Below are 19067 nucleotides of genomic sequence, written 5' to 3' on the forward strand. Positions count from 1 at the left end.
CCACCCTCCTGAGAAGAGCTGAGGAGAGCCCCAAACAAGAGGTCACCCAGCAGCCGCGGAGCAGAGGCCAGAGGGGGTTGCAGTGACGTGCCCACAGGCTCTGCCGGCAGCCAGCACGTGGAGTTTCAATCACTCGCCAAAAGCAGTAATCTGCTGTCACTCAGAAACACAATGTCCAATCTCTCCCAAACGTTGCAGGTATGAGTCAAGAGTCAAGCTCGGAAATATTTGATATGCCATATGTCAGTAATGGTTAGAGCGCCACCTAGTGGGACGACTATAATCATCATTGAGCGGGACGGAATTTTAGCTCGTGGTTCTACACATGAATTCCATCAATGTGACATCAGATCGGACATGCTGGGTGTAGGTGTTGGGGGTGGCTCGATGTGCCGGGGTGCGAGGGCCCTCTTAACACTGCTTGGAGCTTTAATTTGTGATAAACTTGATGTTATCGATATTCTATTGGCTCAAATAATTAAAAGGGTTAAATCATGTAAATTGGCTAATAGAAGTTACTGCCCGTCAGCATTTAAAGTTCCAAAGACTATTTTCGCTGTGCAAATTATATTCATGCAAGGCCCATTAAGCATGTGTATACAATGGGCCTTATTCAAAAACATGCATTTTTAGGCATGTAAATGAAGTTAAATCATTTCTGCTGTTCAATACCTAAGAAATATAAACTCTCACAGATTGTACCAAAATGTGCCAAATTGCACAACACCTGGCTATGTCTTCACTAAAACGTCTGTAACTTGCTCTGTTTTACTTTAGCAGCATCAGTCTTTGCAAAGACAATGTCCATATGTTGATTCATGGTTTTGTAGAGTTTACTGTCCACTGCAACATATTTTGAAAGGGGTTATATGCTATAAAATTGTTACCATGATTAATTCAATAGTATCCAAGAGAGTGTAGTGAGCACAGAACCCACAAGAGGACAACGATGCCCTCAGGCCAGCCTCATAAAGTCCATTTATAATTGGTCAGAGACATTCACACAAGTGGCCTCCTGGAGGTCCTTGCATAAAGGAACTGATATTGGTCCTGCTGTTGGGTTAAGGACCTGCAGGCATACTGAGATAGCTTTTGCGCAGGTAATTAGACCATATATACACACATATCTATATACATATACACATATAGTCTGTGTGTGTTCATACCAAATATTGACTTTTAAGCTACTTAGATTTGTACAAGTTCTGTTTTTGCCTTATACTGTATTTACCTTTATGTTTTTAGATGTTTGAGTAAATGACTACAGCAATTTTTCCACTTTATAAAGACTGACTATTAATGGTTTAGTATAACTGTTTATAAAGCTTGAAGTTCTGAATGATGAATATTTTTAAGATTTCCCTTGAGTGCCCCAGATTATGACTGCTCACCATGGTGTTTCCCTGTTTGATGACGCCATCTTGTGTCTAAGCAGAGGCTACATGGTGGTAAGCACATCTCTGTGGGAGGACTGCAGTTCCGTGTAGCGTTTTAAAGCAGTTTATGTGAAAGCTCTGTGGAGTTAACTGTTGTGGTGACCCAACTTTTAAAGCCAGACTCTTTGCCAGACTCCCCAGCTCAGAGGTTTCCTGCTAACAGAAAGTGGTTCACGTAATTTAACAAATAAAGGTAAGAAGTCTTCCACATTCGCTACAGTGTTTATGCAGCTGTCACTGAGACTCAAATGTGTTTTTCCACTGATGTGCTAGACTACTATCACAGTCTGTTATATCACTTAAATTCAGGTCACTATACTTCATTCAGTATTATATTTCTTCCCATAGATGTGTAATAAAGATTAATATAGCTTCAAGCCAGCAAAAACTAGTATTTTAATGATTTGTGAGAAAATTTCAAAGTTTTTGCATTTTAAGGTATACAGTGTAGATCAGTGGAGCACAGTAATGAGTGGTCACTGAATAATTGCAAAAAGAAAAAAAAATGTAACAGTTGTTCTTGTTAACGACCACATTCTACAGTAGAGGTGTCAAACATGCTAAAGGTCCAGTCCGTTCAATTGCAGATGATGTCTGTGAATAAATAAAATTTTCTTCTGTTTCATTAAAGGTGATGTCAGCATTATTGCACTGATGTGAAGACTTAACTGTTTGAATTTTATTCTGTATCATTCCAAAAACGTGTTTAGTTACACAATCTCTAGACTACAGGATTATGCTTTTGAAGGTCAATAACTCAGGTCTGAGGTGTTTATGTATGTTATTGTGTCTGACACACTAACAAGAGTGATGTCACTGAAAGTGTGTTAACAGTGTGTTAAGTTCCAAAACCGGCCACTAGGCGGCGAAACCGAAAGTGAGCAAAAAGGCTAAGCACACTTGCACACTTTTTTTTCCTAAAATTGTGATGTGTCAGGACATTCGAGATTTTCGGTCTGGGAGCATGTTGTTGATGTGTTATCATAAAAATGTCCAAACATGTCATGAAAACAAGTACGACCACACACATACGCACACACGTTCTGGAGGACGAATGCTGTTGTCATCACTGTCTCACCTCTGCAGTCAAACAGTGAGGTCCTCCACAAGACCAGTGTTTTGCCAGACATGATGTTCATGTGTGCTAGTTTGACAAACACTGGTCAACACTTCTCTTAAATATGCACTGCAGGAACAAACTGTTCTAGCAATCGCTAAGTTACCTGGACATTAGCCAGTTCTTATTCTGTCAACTTTACAGTACAAGTTGTGCTATCTGTGGCTAATTATTAAAGTCACTCTGACATCACTGGGCTACAGCATTGCACTTTCACCCCCCCCCGTTAATGTTACTGAGTGGATGTTACACATATACAAATTGATGCCAAAGATACATATAGATATTCCTACCCTGAACCGCATCTTAACGCTGATCTCTTATCCAGATTAAAAATCACTGGTGTAATGCATATGCAAATTTGCCTCGCTACTTCACAAGTTTATATATCTGTACTGTCATCATGTTTTTACTATACTAAAAAAAAATATTTAACTACATATAACTAGTACAGTACCAGCCTGCTTTCATTTAACACAATGCATTTCTATTATCTTATTTGGTAGAAAAATGCATTTTCATGTTATTTCAAACTATTAAATGGTTTAAGGCAGTGGTTCCCAAACTTTTTTTGCCAGGCCACCCTTTTTCACAAGAAAAATGTTCGCGACCCCCACCACCTAACACCCCCCCGCACAAACACATCCTCCAAACACACACACCATATTTTGTTTACAATCTCCATTGCGGTTTATTTCACACCTCAAACATTTAGTAAACAATTAAGCAAATACAAGTAAACGGCAATAAATTACAGGTAGTAATAAAATATACTACCAACTCTTTTACGCTAAGTCCACACCTACACGGGTATTTTTGAAAACTCAGCTGTTTCTATGCGTTTGGGCTTTTCGTCAACAGTAAACGGCGTTGCGATTCACCGAAAACGGAGATTATTTAAAACTCCTTTTTTGCGTTTACGTGTGGACGAGGAATACAGAGTTCGTCACGCAACGTCAAAGGTATGTGCCTCTTCTCACGTCACGCTGTGCGCCACGTTATTGTTTAAATGAGATGAATTGCAGAATGGCAGATAGAGACAAAATACTGTTAATCTGACTATCTTCAGGTTTTACACGCTTACATATACACACGCAGTTACTGTCCCTCCATTTAGAAAGGCAGAGGCGTCACGGTGTAATTATTTTACGTGTAGTTGTTTTTTTTTCCTGTGTAATAATTTTCAACATTGCTGTCAATACATTTTTCAAAAAATGCCTCTCTGTGCAAAATGGATTTAAACACATAAACAGCTGTGGGATACTGTTTGTCCGTGATTTGAACAGGGGGAACAAATTACGGCAGGATCAGCCTGATATTATTTGTATCCCACTGTAACTTTACTGCATAAAGAGCTAACATGTCCAAAATCTCAGGAGTAGTTAGTTATTACAAGAAGTGTTTGTGAACTAAAAATCAAGAATGTGGGATCCTGTTTGTCCGTAATTTGGAGAGCCCAGCGCTGCTCCCGACGCAGGGAAAACTAATTTTGCAGGGGAGACCTACCTATGCACTTGTGCAGGTGAAGCCAAAGGGAAGATATGCTTCACCATATTTTCCTGTCTTTGGCTTGGAAGGAAGTTGGTTTGGAAACATATTTGGCGATGCTTCATCTCCTGGTTTGTTTATGTGGGAGCCCCGTCAAAAACCTGTCCACAGTGTCCAAGCGCTCTTTTTTTTCTTTTTTCTTTTCATACCGCCCCCTGCAATGGCTCTGCGCCCCCCCTAGGGGGCGGGCCCCACACTTTGGGAACCTCTGGTTTAAGGTTACTTTATTTATATCTGTAGGTAATTTTGCTTTACAGAATAAATGATAGCATTTGGCATTCCCTCACAAAACACACACACACCCATTAAACTTGACAAACACATATTTGATAATTAGACAAGTGATACAATTTAAATAATATAATATATTATATATAAATAAATCAAGATGAAACAAGTAACAACAACAACAAGTACTGACTTCAGTGATGGCAGCAGGGACAAAGCTGTTTTTATGACGCCTTGTCCTATACCTTGGGACTAGAAACCTCCATCCAGAGGGAAAAAGCTGAAATTCAGCCTGTAGAGAAGCCATTATTAAGAATTGATAAAGCCATCCTCTGTACCTGTTTAGAGTACAGGAACCTAGACAGGGCTATGACCCACCTATCAGATGACTGGACCATCTCACTATCTAATTCAGTAAGTTTTCCCTGTGACAGAGGTTTGACCGAACCATGCCACCAAACAAAAGATAAAGCAAAGTAAAAATAGTTCAGTCAATGTGAAATGAGCAAGTTTCCTAAGGCAGTAAACGCACTGGTGACCCCTTTTGCAGACAGATTTACAGTTCACATCAAAGTTCAATTTTTCATTATGGTCCAAAGATATTTATATGATTGCACTTGCTCTATTTTCTGACCTTTAATTACAAATACAAATGCGCACAATGCTTGAATAAATCAATTCCAAATTCAAGATTTTCTAAATCCAAATCAAATAATATGCTTGTACATTGAATTCAGGATGGACAGGAAGCAATGTTGTGTGAAGCTGTCGGTTCAGCCATCCAGAGGGCTCATGGATGAGAAATTCATTGTCCTCGTCCAGAATGCCCTGCCTGGTTCCCAACTGACCATCCGTGCCTTGCACCAGTGTGAAGATGGACACAGCTGGGAAGCGTTTGGTCACTACACTGCCGATACCACAGGGACCATCAATGGTACGTTGTTCAGTACTGAGACCTGGAAAAATAAGAGAAGAAAATGTAGAAATATGCTCAAGTATCTAACAGATTGTGTTTTATTTTTTTGTAGTTTCAGAGGATCCCAGTATACGTGGGACATATTCCGGAGTCGAACAGATGGGTCTACTGTGGAGCCTCAGACCAATTCCAGGCAGCAAACCTGGGCTGAGGTAGGCTTTTTGTGTAGATGACACCAATACAGAATCCATTATTGGCACCATAGATAATTCTCCCATCACTCCTCAGGATGCGAAAGAAAAACATCCAGACTCCCATGGAGGTCACAATTTCGGTTTACCAGGGTCACCAGACAGAGGGCTTCGCAGATCTGGTGCCACTCTCTGGTGTGGTGGTGGAGCGCTGGTATATGGCACCTGGTGTGCGCAGGATTCCAGTTACAGAAGGTGGACTCACCGCAGCCCTTTTTTTGCCCTTGGGTAAGACCTGAAGAGTCCACAGTGAGATATCCCGTGGGTGTAAATTAGATCAGCATGTGTGTTGAACTGGAGATAAGCTGCTGAAGAGAGCCAGGGTAGTGAGCAGGGAGGAGGAAATCTTGTGAATGCTTTTGCAACTAGTTAGTACGGTTTAAATAACCAAACAAATGCCATAGAGAGGAAACATTAAAAAGTTGCAGACAGCTCACAGACACAAAATGTTATCATACTAATGTAATGCACACCTTCTTTGGGTTTGTTAACTTGTCTTAAGGACCTGGACCTTTTCCTGGCCTCCTGGATCTATATGGGCTTGGAGGGGAGTTGGTGGAGTACCGTGCAGCACTCTTGGCCTCCCATGGCTTCGCTAGTATGGCCATCGACTACCTGACTTCTAAATTCACCATAGAAACTGGAAAGATGGTGGACCGCCAGTATTTTGAGGTATATCTAACGAATTTAATGTTTTGGTTACAAGGAAACAACACAAAAAAAAGGAGGTGGTTCAGTGGGGAAATATTCTGTATGCAAGCTAGGTGTTGTTGCTCAAAGGTTAGGGAGACAAGTGGATTTTATTATGACATATGTACCTGTATACACTAGATATGTAATCATAATTACTCACATAAATTCTGTGTAACCATATGTACTCATCTATACTATGCACACTTACAATGAAGTGTCTTATATTGTGGAGTCGCTGTGTTAAGCTTTTAACCTGCATGTTCAAATCACATGACCCATATATTTAGGTCAAATATATCTACCATTATATTAATGAAAACGTTTGTGCTACTTGTTGTATGAACACATGCTGATCAATACTGTTTGAAGACGTAATAATTAGGATCAATAAGTAACCTTTAATTGTGTTATGGCCAACAGTGACTAGTCCAACATAGGGTTAATTCAGCTTGGCACTGCTGAAGTATGCACATAGGATCCTTTCTCGGCATTCATCTGTGTTTATCTGTACTGTCCCACATTGTGTCCAGCCCCTTCAATGCCTATACGGTAAACAAACCCGGCCCTGCTGGGCATGCACCTGAGATTGTGGTTCTCGCCTCAGTCGCCTGAAGGCAAGAAAAAGCCTTACTTAGCATAGATAGCAGTTCACGTCTGGCATGCACACCCGACAAAATTGGCAAACTGATTAACTCTTTACTGCCGTCTTTGTCAGTTAACTCTTAAATGACTAAAGGAACCAATTTAATGATGGATGAAAGAGGGGTGCTTGAGAAGTTATGGGATACGGTCAGAAAGTATGCATCATAAGTGGAAGATGAAAAGAAAGAACAAAAGGATGAAAGGGTACCCAATGGCAGGAGGGGGGTAGTGAAAAAAGTATAAAAGTAAATGTTTCAGATCATCCTTAGAGCATACTCTGTGCGGCCTAGAGTTTGACGTGGGTGATCTCCATATGCATATGCTTTGCTGAATAAAGATTTGAAGAATATATATATATATATATATATATATATATATATATATATATATATATATATATATATATATATATATATATACACACACACATATATAGCCCAACTATGCCTTCTTGTTCCAGTAGTCCACTTCTCGTCAGGGTGCCCTGGTTCCTCAACACCTGACGCGGACCTTGTTGATCTGAGCGACGTCTGAGCCAGCATGCCTTCATATTTATCTGTCTCGCTCATGTCTGCAGTAGGCTCGCTTAGCATGGGGGGGTCTAGCCTTGGAACCCTTACTGGATACAGACACCCCAGGCGGGAATCAAACTTGCGATTCTCCGCTCCGAAGGCATATAGTCCTCTATGCTACTCAGCTGAATAAGAGAAATACCAAGGGCTCAGAGAAGAGCTCGAGAAAATGTGGAAGGTGAAGGTAATCAGTGGTCCCAGTGGTAATTGGAGCACTAGGTGTGGTGACTCCCAAACTAGGCGAGTGGCTCCAGCAGATCCCAGGAACAACACTGGAGATCTCTGTCCAGAAGAGCGCAGTCCTAGGAACAGCAAAGATACTGCGCAGGATCCCCAAGCTCCCAGGCCTCTGGTCTGGTAGAGGACCTGAGCTTGAAGGATAGACCGCCCGCAGGGGCGAGTGGGGATTTTTATATCTATATCTATCTATCTATCTATCTATCTATATATATATATATATGTATATATATATATGACCGAGCTAAGATCCTGTGGGACTTCCAGATACAGACGGACAAAATGGCAAAATGGTGGTGTCTAACCAACCCGACACAGTGGTGGTAGACAAACAGAAGAAGACGGCTGTTCTAATTGATGTAGCGGTTCCGAATGATAGAAACATCAGGAAGAAGGAACCCAAGAAGCTTGGGAAGCATCAAAGACTCAGAGAAGAGCTGGAGAAGATGTAGAGGGTGAAGGTAACAGTGGTCCCAGTGATAATCGGAACACAAGGTGCAGTGACTCCCAAGCTAGGCTAAGTCACTGCACCCACTTTCTGGGTTTCTGCTGTCTGAGGTTTTCAGATTGAGGCCATCTTCCTGATGTATTCGTGGATATTTGTTGTCTCATCCTGGACTACGATACTGACACTCACCAGTCCCCAGCCTCCTTCCTGCCATACAGCATACAGCCTCAGGGTACTGGACTTGGGGTGAAACCCTCCATGCATGGCAAAGAGCTTCCATGCCTCAATGTCAGTGGCTTTTATCTCCTCCTTTGGCTAGCTTATTATCCCAGCAGTGTACCTGATCATGGGCAGGGCCTAGTTGTTGGTAGCCTGGATCTTGTTATTTCCGTTTAGCTGACTCCTCCTCCTCCTTTAGCTGACTCAACATTCTGATTATATCCTGCTGTGTGGATCAATGAATCGATGTCTCGTTCACTCTTGGCATAAGACTTGATGTCATCTATTTACAGGAGGTGGCTGACGATTGCTCCATTCCGTAGTCGGTATCCATAGCCAGTCTTGTTGATGATCTCACTGAGGGGGTTCAAGCATATGCAGAACAGCAGTAGGGACAGAGCATCTTCTTGGTAGATCTTACACTTGATGGTGACTTGTACTATGGGCCTGAAGTTGGCCTCTAGTGTTGTACACCACATCCCCATTGAGTTCCTGATGAAGGTTCTTAGGGTCTATTGAACTTGATAACCAGGCAGGTTATTGGTAGGTATTTGGATGGGACTGGTCCCTTCAGGGGGTCCTTGAGGATCAGAACTGTCCAGCCTTCAGTTAGCCATTCTAAGTGTCTCTCATCAACTAGCAGCTGGTTCATCTGTGCTGCCAGATGCCCGTGGAATGCAGTCAGCTTCTTTAGCCAGTAGGCGTGAACCATGTCAAGGCCTGGTGTTGTGTAATTCTTCATACTGAAGACCCTTTCTTGAATGTCTGCCACTGTAATGGTTACTGGACCCTGTTCAGGGAGATTGCTGTGGTCTGGTCTCAGATCCACTAGCCACTGAGCATTGCTGTTGTGGCTTGCGTCCATCTCCCAGATGCTCTCCCAGTATTGCTTTGTTTCTAGCCTTGGAGGTGCTGTTCTCATATTGTTCCCCTGCCACTGAGAGGACACTTTGGCTGGTTCCGTGGAGAACAGCTGGTTTATTATAGTGCCTTCTATCTCTCTTGTGTATCTGTTCAAGCTCCCTCTGTGCTACCTTGATCTTGGTCTCCTTCTCCATGGAGGGTACTGCTAACTTGTTTTTTGTCTGTGAGTTCTTTTTTTGACCTTCATGTTTTTATAGACAAAATGAGAGATGTGTTTCAAGCTAAATGAATGTACAGCACTTCGGTAGCTACCACTTTGGTACTCAGCGCTCACAGTAAAACATAAAGGTTATGTTTTACATCACTTCTAATGTTCGGTGTGCCAAGACATCATGACAGGTATTTTGTAGAAATGTGACCAAAAAAAAGTTAGTTAGTTCAACATGAGAAATTGTTTGAGTCCTGGTTTTGGCATTTTACCTGTTGTACGACATATCTTTCCACCTACAGACAGCCTACAGAGTCCTGCAGCAACATCCTCAGGTCTGCAAGAGCAGGATAGCCATGATAGGTCTTTCCTTTGGCACCAGTATCACCCTCAAGATGGCTATTTACTCTGAAATTATAAAAGTAAGACATGACATTTTTAAAGTGACACTGGAGCTGGAAAATCAGCATCAGTCTGTTTTCAGTTATAACGCATGCTCTGGATGAAGACATAGGTTCACCACTGGCTGTGTTTTGGCTGTGTAACTGGCTGTGTAATCTGGTCTTTTTGTCAGTTAATAAAATCTGTGTATTGTTTTTTTCCAGCTCAGTGCTGCAGTGTGCATCAGTGGGACTCATGTGCAGCCAGTTGATGGATCCGTGGAGGAAATACTGAGGTTCCCTTACAAGTAAGTTGAGCCGTTTTCAGTTACTTTTTATTTAAAGCCAAATTGGAAAGCTAATATATAGAAATACAGTATGTCAGAATAATCCTTAATTATTCCTTTTAATTTTTTGTCACATCAGAAATGTTGGCAAGACTCGCTTCAGTGAAAAAGACGAGGTGATCTGCCGAGATCTAATGTTGCCCATCCCCACCGACCCTTCACTCAAAGCCGATGTGGGTACCACCAGCTAAAGCATATCTCAGTCTTAAGGCCCTTACACATTCAGTCTTAAGGCCCTTTAAATCCATGCTTATGTTTTTGCATTAAAAATCACTTTTGGACACCTAATTTAGCCATTCACACCGACCACGTAATTCTCACTGCTGCTGCCTTCTCTTGAGAATTGGATGAAGCCAGAAGCTCTGTTTCTTCCCTTTGTTCTTTAAAAACATCAAGAAAAACTCATCATCACTTGACTTTATTTCTTTCACAACACCCAATTTGGAGAATGAATTTTCCACAAAAAAGCAGTGCATGCGATGGATATACAGGCAACAAAACTGAGCATACCCCTAAGTGAAAATGTCCAAATTGTGCCCAATTAGCCATTTTCCCTCACTGGTGTTATGTGACTCGTTAGTGTTACAAGGTCTTAGGTGCAAATTGGGAAGAAGTGTGTTGAATTTGGTGTTGTTGCTCTCACACTCTCTCATACTGGTCACTCAAAGTCTAACATGGCACATCATAGCAAAGAATTCTCTGAGGATCTGAAAAAAAAAAATTGTTACTCTACATAAAGATGGCCTAGGCTACAAGAATATTGCCAACACCCTGAAACTGAGCTGCAGCACGGTGTCCAAGACCAAACAGCAGTTTAACAGGACAGGTTCCACTCAGAACAAACCTCGCCATGGTTGACCAAAGAAGTTGAGTACATATGCTCAGCGTCATATCCAGAGGTTGTCTTTTAAACATAGATGTATGAGGGCTGCCAGCATTGCTGCAGAGGTTGAAGGCGTGGAGGGTCAGTCTGTCAGTGCTCACACTATAGGCCACACACTGCATCAAATGGCTGTCATCCCAGAAGGAAGGTTCTTCTAAACATAGTGCACACAAAAGTCTGCAAACAGTCTGTTGAAGACAAGCAGACTAAGGGCATGGATTACCTGTGGTCTGATGAGACCAAGATAAGCTTATTTGGTTCAGATGGTGTCAGGGATGTGTGGTGGCAACCAGGTGAGGAGTACAAAGACAAGTGTGTCTTACCTACAGTCAAGCATGTTGGTGGGATGTCATTGTTTGGGGCTGCATGAGTGCTGCTGGCACTGAGGAGCTACAGTTAATTGAGGGAACCATGAATGCCAACTTGTATTGTGACACACTCAAGCAGACCATGATCCCATCCCTTCAGGAACTGGGAAACAGGACAGTATTCCAACATGATAACAACCCCAAACACCTCCAAAAAGACCAGTGACTTGCCAAATAAACTGAGGGTAAAGGTACTTGAATGGCCAAGCATGTCTCCAGACTTAAACCTTATTGAGCATCTGTGGGGCATCGTCAAATGGAAGGTGGGGGAGCACAAGGTCTCTAACATCCACCACCTCCATGATGTCATCATTGAGGAGTGGAAGAGGATTGCAATGGCACCCTGTGAAGCTCTAGTGAACTCCACGACCAACAGAGTTAAGGCAGTGTTGGAAAATAATGGTGGCCACACAAAATATTGACAGTGTGGGGACATTTTCACTTAGAGGTGTACTCGCTTTTGTTGCCTGAGGTTTAGACAGTAATGGCTGTATGTTGAGTTATTTTGAGGTGACGGCAAATTTACTCTGTTATAGTGATGGTAAATTTAATTCTTTTTACTGAATCGAGTTTTAATGAGTCACTCACCAAAGTGAATCGGGTTTTTTGAGTCATTTGATTCACTGAGTCAGTTGACCAGAGAGCGCAAAAAATGTACATTTTCAATCAAACTTAATTTCTTTTCTCTTTTCATGTATATCCTACTGCTAAGATGAGTGATTCTAAAAGAAAACAACTATTTTATAGAGCAAAAAAAGAGCAAAAAAATTTCTAAAGGGAACATTTATTTTGTTTATTTTTATTTTATTAGTATTTTCCTTAAATGTGTCAAATATGTTTTCTCATCTAAATGTCCACTGAGCTGTGAGCCAGGGGGCGGTAATGCGCCTTAACATTGGTTGCCAACCAAGAAGAAGAAGAAGCTGTGAGCCAGGAGGGAGGGGGTGAGTGAGTGAGTGATTCGTTCGCTCTATGATTCAGCACAGGAGGGAGGGGGTGAGCGAGTCCTGAGTGATTCGTTCGCTCTATGATTCAGCACAGGAGGGAGGGGGTGAGTGAGTCAGTGAGTGAGTGATTCGTTCGCTCTATGATTCAGCACAGGAGGGAGGGGGTGAGCGAGTCCTGAGTGATTTGCTAACCCTACGATTCAGCACAGGAAAGGAGGGGGTGAGCGAGTCCTGAGTGATTTGCTAACCCTACGATTCAGCACAGGAAAGGAGGGGGTGAGTAGCTTAAATGTGCTGTTAGCATGTTAGCAGAGCGATGCTACTGTGAACCGAGGAGCTATTGTCTTGATGTGAGCTTCTACTCAGGGTTTTTTCTTCCAGTTCAGAGCAGAAATGTTTTTGTTAAGATACTGGATGTTGTGTTTTTCTCCACAATTTTAATTATAAGCTGGATATATTGCTGCTAACAGCAACAGGGATGAGTCAGTGAGTCAGTTGGGCTTGTGAATCATGATTCATGAGTCAGTAAAGTGATTCTCGAATACTGAACGATTCGTTCATGATTCGCGCATCACTACTCTGTTATAAAAGCTGTACATTGACTAATTTACATTGTGTCAAAGTGTCATATCTTCAATGTCGTCCCATGAAAAGATAGATTAAAATATTAACAAAAATGTGAGGTGTGTACTCACTTTTGTAAGACACTGTATGAATTATACACATATATACAGCTCTAAACACAACAGTTTGGAGCAGAAGAATTTGCATTTTGTGTTGTTTATGTTTTTTTGTCTGATTTTAGATCACTTGTGTTAATACAGTATGTCAAAATGAAAACATAACTGTAAATTCAGACATCAGAGGTTGAGCTGAAAAGAATGATACCAAGCTAGTAGTGATGGGAATTCCGGCTCTTTTTAGAGAACCGGCTCTTTCGGCTCGGCTCACTAAAAAGAGCAGGCTCTTTCGGCTCCCAAACGGATCTTCAGGTTGTTTTGTTGCTTTAATTAATTTATTATCAACAACAATATAAAATTATGCACAAAAGGAATTACTAATGTAAAAAAGACGTGGTTTTACTTATATATGTTTATATATAAATATATACGGTGGCCCCTAGAGACAAAGCAGAGAGAGAAAGAGAGCCAGGGACAACAACAAGAGACAACATCGTCATATTAGAAAGGTATAGTAATCCTCCACAATTATTTTCAGTTGCGGGTTATAAAGGATTCAGAAAGTTTATCTATGCAGTGAATCCTATGTATGCAATTCCAAGCAGTAAATCATCCCAGGCTTATTTGACAGAGAACGTGCAGCTTCTTTTTATTTTGCATATTTTAATTTATATTTTATTGTGTTGTGGTTTGCAGTGTTTTGTGTTGTTTCACTTTAAATTTGTTTAAAAGGAATAAGCTGAAAATTTTAATAGTTAAAAGTTGAAATTTAAATAGTTGGTTTTGAACTTATAATTTATTTATTAGATTTTATGTGGAGTGAATAAATAAAAGTATATTTACGGTGGCCCCTAGAGACAAAGCATGTACAAACTCCAAAACACGTACAAACTCCAAAGCATGTGCAAACTCCAAAGCACGTACAAACTCCAAAACACGTACAAACTCTGAAACAACACAAAACACTGCAAACCACAACACAATAAAATATAAATTATAATATGCAAAACAAAAAGAAGATCCACTTTCTCTGTCATATAGGCCTGGGATGATTTTTTGGGAGAGTGTTTTCCTGCTTGGAATTGCATACATAGGATTCACTGCATGAATAAACTTTCTGAATCCTTTATTATCCGCAACTGAAAATAATTGTGGATAATTACTATACCTTTCTAATGTGACGATGTTGTTTCTTGTTGTTGTCTCTGGCTCTCTTTCTCTCTCTTTCCCTCCCGCTCTGTTCCTGTGCTACTGCTAGTGTAACTACTGCCCCTCCCCCCTCTGCTCAGCGCAAGCACAACGCTCACATGCAGAGTGAAGCAAAAAAAAGTGCGAGAGAGAGGGTGAGAGAAAGGAAAAAAAAAACAGAGCCGTTTCGTTTGCGACCGACACATCACTACAAGCTAGGCAAAGTAAATAGTTTTTAAAGGTGAAATGTAGAAGTAGTCAAAAATGGCCAATTATACCCTGGACCCCAGAGCTTTAAACATTTTTTTTTTAATGTAACGCAATAGTTACTTTTCCTAGTAATTAATTACTTTTAGAATCTTGTAACTCAGTTACTAACTCAGTTACTTTTTGAAGAAGTAATTAAAACTATAATTAATTATTTTTTAAGTAATTTGCCCAACACTGTTAATAAATGATCAGATAAATAATATTTCTGACTGTCAAAATTGAATCAAATCAAATCGCATCGTGGATCGAATCGAACGCAACCTTGTGAATTGGAATCGAATCAATTCTAGAAACCAGTGACGATACCCAGCCCCACTCGTGAACAAGATTCCAAGTTACTTTAACTTGTCCACTAAGGGCAGCAACTTGTCCTTGACCAGGTGTAAGCACTTCACCTTTTTCCAACTGAGGACCATGGTCTCAGATTTGGAGGTGCTAATTTTCATTTTCGTCACTTCACACTCAGCTGCGAACCACTCCAGTGTGACCTGGAAGCCACCACCCGATGAAGCTAATGGGACCACACACTATCTGCAAAGAGTAGAACATTGAGGTGACCAAAGTGGAAACCTACCATGTGGCTATACCTAGAAATTGGTGACAAAGGCACCCCTAGTGGAGTCCAACACACACCAGGACCACAGGACATGCCGAAGGGTGCAGTTGTATGTCTTGAAAGTCCACAAAGCACATGTAGACTGGTTGAGCAAACTTCCATATTCCCTCAAATATCCTTGAACAGATAAAGAGCTGATACAGTGTTACATGACCAGGATGAAAACTGTATTGTTCCTCATGTATTCAAAGTTTGACTAGGGACAAACTCTCCGTTCCAGCACCCTAGCATAGACCTTCCCACGGAGGCTGAGAAGTGTGATTCCCCTATTGTTGGAGCACACCTTGGGGTTAAAAATGGGAATCATCACACCAGTCTGCCAATCCCAAGGCACTGCCCCAGATTTCCAAGCGATGTTGCAGAGTTGTGTCAACTAAGACGGACCTACAACATCCAGAGCCTTTAGCCACTAAGAGTTGTTGAACTAATTCAACCATTTTTCTCCCAGTGATGGGCAAGTCATCCCCCTCATCCCCAAGTCTGCTTACTTTAGACAAGGCATGTCAGTGGGATTAAGGAGTATTCTTTCCACTGCCCAACTACATCCTCAGTTGAACTCAGGACCTTCGTGCTGTGAGGCAAAAGTGTTAACGACCAAAAGACCAAAGTGTCCTGTCTTGCACCTTACTTAGTTGGACTCAAGTGTGGGACTCCAACTCCAGCTCTGCCCAGTTAAGGCGGTGATGACCGCTGCCTTTCACCTACAGATCAAGGCCTCTTATGACACAGCTAAAATCTTTAACCAAGAATTCAAAACTCATAACAAGAGAACAGAAATGAACAACAGAAACCTGTAGGACCATGCCAGCAAGAGATGATAGAAAGCTATGCATAATTTAATGAAACTGCCATCACTGAAAAAGGTGAAAAAACAAAACTTTTACTGTTTTTGTCTGTTCAGGTGGGACGACTACAGTGTCCTCTGTTGCTGCTTGTAGGTGAGGATGATCAGAACTGGCCAACCCAAGAGTCAGCACTCAATGTAAGTTTCCTGACATGACTTCCTATGTGAACAAGGTGGTTGAAGTAAGATTAGAAATGAGATTAAAAAGACTTGGCTTGGCCTGTGATTACGCCTGTGAGTTTTTTGTAGTTCAGCTCCAGCCTTGAGACCACAGCTGGTGCCGATATGGTAGCCGCATGAAATGATGGTGGTTTCCTTTAGTGCGAACAACTGCATGTCAATTTTGAGCTGCATGTCAAACATTGAGTCCGAATGGACCATGTTCAGCTCCTCCATTACCAAAGCTGCTGTACTGAGCTGCGGCCGCAAGGTGGTTTGTGCCCGTTGTGGTGGTAACCTCCAAACCAAACAGTGGACGCCAGAGGTGAAGGGAGCCACCAGGCTGATAAAGGAGTCCTATCGGGCTTGGTTAGGCTGTGGGACTCTGGAGGCAGCTGATAGATACCGACAGGCCAAGTGGAACGCGGCTCGGGCAGTGGCTGAAGCAAAAACTCGGGTGTGGGAGGAGTTTGGAGAGGCCATGGAAAAAGACTTTCGGACTACCTCAAAGAGATTCTGGCAAAACATCAGGCAACTCGGGAGGGGAAAGCGCTGCTCGACCTGCACTGTGTATAGTGCAGATGGAGCGCTGCTGACTTCAACTGAGAAAATTGTTGGGCGGTGGAAGGAATACTCCTGAAGGCTCTGGATGTTGTAGGGCTGTCCTGTTTGACAGGCCTCTGCAATGTTGGAGATCAGGGGCGGTACCCCTGGACTGACAGACTGGGGTGGTGGTCCCCATTTTTAAGGAGGACCGGAGGGTGTGTTCCAACTACAGGGGGATCACACTCCTCAGCCTCCCTGGGAAAGTCTATGCCAGGGTGCTGGAAAGGAGGGTCCGTCCGTTAGTCGAACCTGGGTTAGGGATATTGGAGGAACACTGTGGTTTTCGTCCTGGTCACAGAACACTGGACCAGCTCTTTATCCTCTCGAGGATACTTGAGGGCGCGTGGGAGTTTGCCCAACCAGTCTACATGTGTTTTGTGGACTTGGAGTAGGCACTCGACCGTGTCCCTCGTGGCGTCCTGTGGGAGGTGTTGTGGGAGTATGGGGTGTCTGGCTCATTGCTACGGACCATTCGATCCCTATACAACTGTTGCAAGAGCTTGGTCCGCATTGCTGGCAATAAGTCGGACTTGTTCCCGGTGGGTCATGGGCTCTGCCAGGGCTGCCCTTTGTCACCGATTCTGTTCATAATTTTTATGGACAGAATTTCTAGGCGTAGCCAAGTGGCAGAAGGCTTTCACTTGGGTGGTCTTAGAATCTCATCTCTGCTTTTCGCAGATGGTGTGGTTCTGTTGGCTTCATCGGATGGTGGCCTCCAGCTCGCACTGGAACGGTTCGCAGCCAAGTGTGAAGCGGCGGGAATGAGGATCAGCACTTCCAAATCTGAGGCCATGCTTCTCAGCCGGAAAGGGGTGGAATGTCCACTCTGGGTCGGGGACGAGTTCCTGCCCCAAGTGGAGGAGTTTAAGTATCTCAGGGTCTTGTTCACAAGTGACAGGAGAAGGGAGCAGGAGATTGACAGACAGATTGGTGCTGCTGCTGCGGTGATGCGGACGCTGCACCGGGCGGTCATGGTGAAGACAGAGAAGTGAGCATCAAAGCGAAGCTCTCAATTTATCGGTTGATCCACATCCCTGTCGATCCCTGTGGGTAGTGACTGAAAGAACAAGATACAAGAGGCGGAAATGAGCTTCCGCCGAAGGGTGGCTGGACTCTCCCTTAGAGATAGGGTGAGAAGTTCAGCCATCCGGGAGGGGCTCAGAGTAGAGCTGCTGCTCCTCCACATTGAAAGGAGCCAGTTGAGGTGTTTCGGGCATCTGACAAGGATGCCTCCTGGGGGAGGTGTTCTGGGCATGTCCCACCGGGAGGATGCCCTCGGGCAGACCCAGGCTGGCCTGGGAATGCCTTGGTGTTCCCTTTAGGGCTGGGTATCGTCACTGATTTCTAGAATCAATTCGATTCCGATTCACAAGGTCCCGAATCGATTCGATCGATGATTTGATTCAATTGTTTTAGCCTCAGACAGTCAGAAATTTCTAATTTAATTAGAAAATTTTCAATTTTCTAATTTCTATTTCAAAAATTTCTTATCATTTATGAGTACATATCCATATTTTTATATCTATAAAAAGAAAGCTGACAGTTGTGAGACTTTATCAAAGGTGTAAGCATCACAGCAGATGTCTTTGTGTCAAAGTAACTGAGAATAAAACAGAAAAACATGAAGGCGATATTCCTGGCCTTGCTTTTTATAGCAGATAACTTTAAAAATATTCTGCAATAGAACAAAAACTGAAGAAAACCATGAATCAACATATGAACATTACTCGATGCTGCTGAAGTGAAGCAGAGCTAAGTTACAGAGGTTTTTATTAGGGATACAGCTAAGCGTTGTGCAATTTTGCACAATTTTAAAAAGTTTACATTTCTTCAGTATTGAACACCAGAAATGCGGCTTTCTTGTCGGAAGTCATTTAAGTAAAAAAGAAAAAAAAAACACAGTGGCCGACAGCACTGTAAACAACGGTAGACTGGTAGGTAATAAGCAAGCGAATGGGAAACTGTTCTTGAAGTACACTGAGAGAGAGAGAGCTGTCCATGAAGTGTGATTTTATCGTGGTGGAGGCAAAACAGCAAATAAGAGGGAATTCATGACGATGTTTATGTGAAGCGTAGTTTGGCCCCACTTTTGCTGCTGGTTCAGTCGATTTTGGCTGGAGAAAGATGGAATCTGCAGCTTCAGAATCTAGCGTAAAAAAAGACGTAAACACAAAGTGCGGACACGCCGACGCATCAAAATGAGTGAGCTGTCGGATTTCAGCCCCAACGGCGTGTCCGTGTATATGCAGTCGGGTGCGAAAGCGTCAGGTCCGCGCTTTGTGTTTACATCTTTGTGCAGAATCTGTGTAACTGGTGATGAAAGAGAGTCTCTGTGGAGCTTAAATCCTCAACCTAATTACCCAGAATCGGCTTCAGGTGTGCAGGACTGCAGGAGGGATG

General features: G+C 42.5%; 1 protein-coding gene across 3 annotated transcripts in view; it reads left to right on the top strand.

Annotated features, from left to right (window-relative positions):
• Positions 1 to 1517: 1517 nt before the first annotated feature.
• Positions 1518 to 19067, top strand: part of LOC120432737 (acyl-coenzyme A thioesterase 3-like) — a 35845-nt gene continuing 18295 nt past the window's right edge. For 2 of the 3 annotated variants that reach the window (XM_039614575.1, XM_039614577.1), the window contains exons 1-9: positions 1518 to 1629; positions 5067 to 5263; positions 5358 to 5457; positions 5534 to 5724; positions 5999 to 6168; positions 9682 to 9801; positions 9985 to 10067; positions 10186 to 10279; positions 15960 to 16040. In XM_039614575.1, the coding sequence (XP_039470509.1) occupies positions 5068 to 5263; positions 5358 to 5457; positions 5534 to 5724; positions 5999 to 6168; positions 9682 to 9801; positions 9985 to 10067; positions 10186 to 10279; positions 15960 to 16040 (1035 nt within the window). In that variant the 5' untranslated portion in view covers positions 1518 to 1629; position 5067. The remainder of the gene's footprint in view (positions 1630 to 5066; positions 5264 to 5357; positions 5458 to 5533; positions 5725 to 5998; positions 6169 to 9681; positions 9802 to 9984; positions 10068 to 10185; positions 10280 to 15959; positions 16041 to 19067) is intronic. The other variant, XM_039614576.1, reaches the window with a different exon arrangement.

The sequence above is a fragment of the Oreochromis aureus genome, linkage group 7 (genome assembly GCF_013358895.1).
Source record: "Oreochromis aureus strain Israel breed Guangdong linkage group 7, ZZ_aureus, whole genome shotgun sequence".
NCBI classification, from domain to species: Eukaryota; Metazoa; Chordata; class Actinopteri; order Cichliformes; family Cichlidae; genus Oreochromis; species Oreochromis aureus.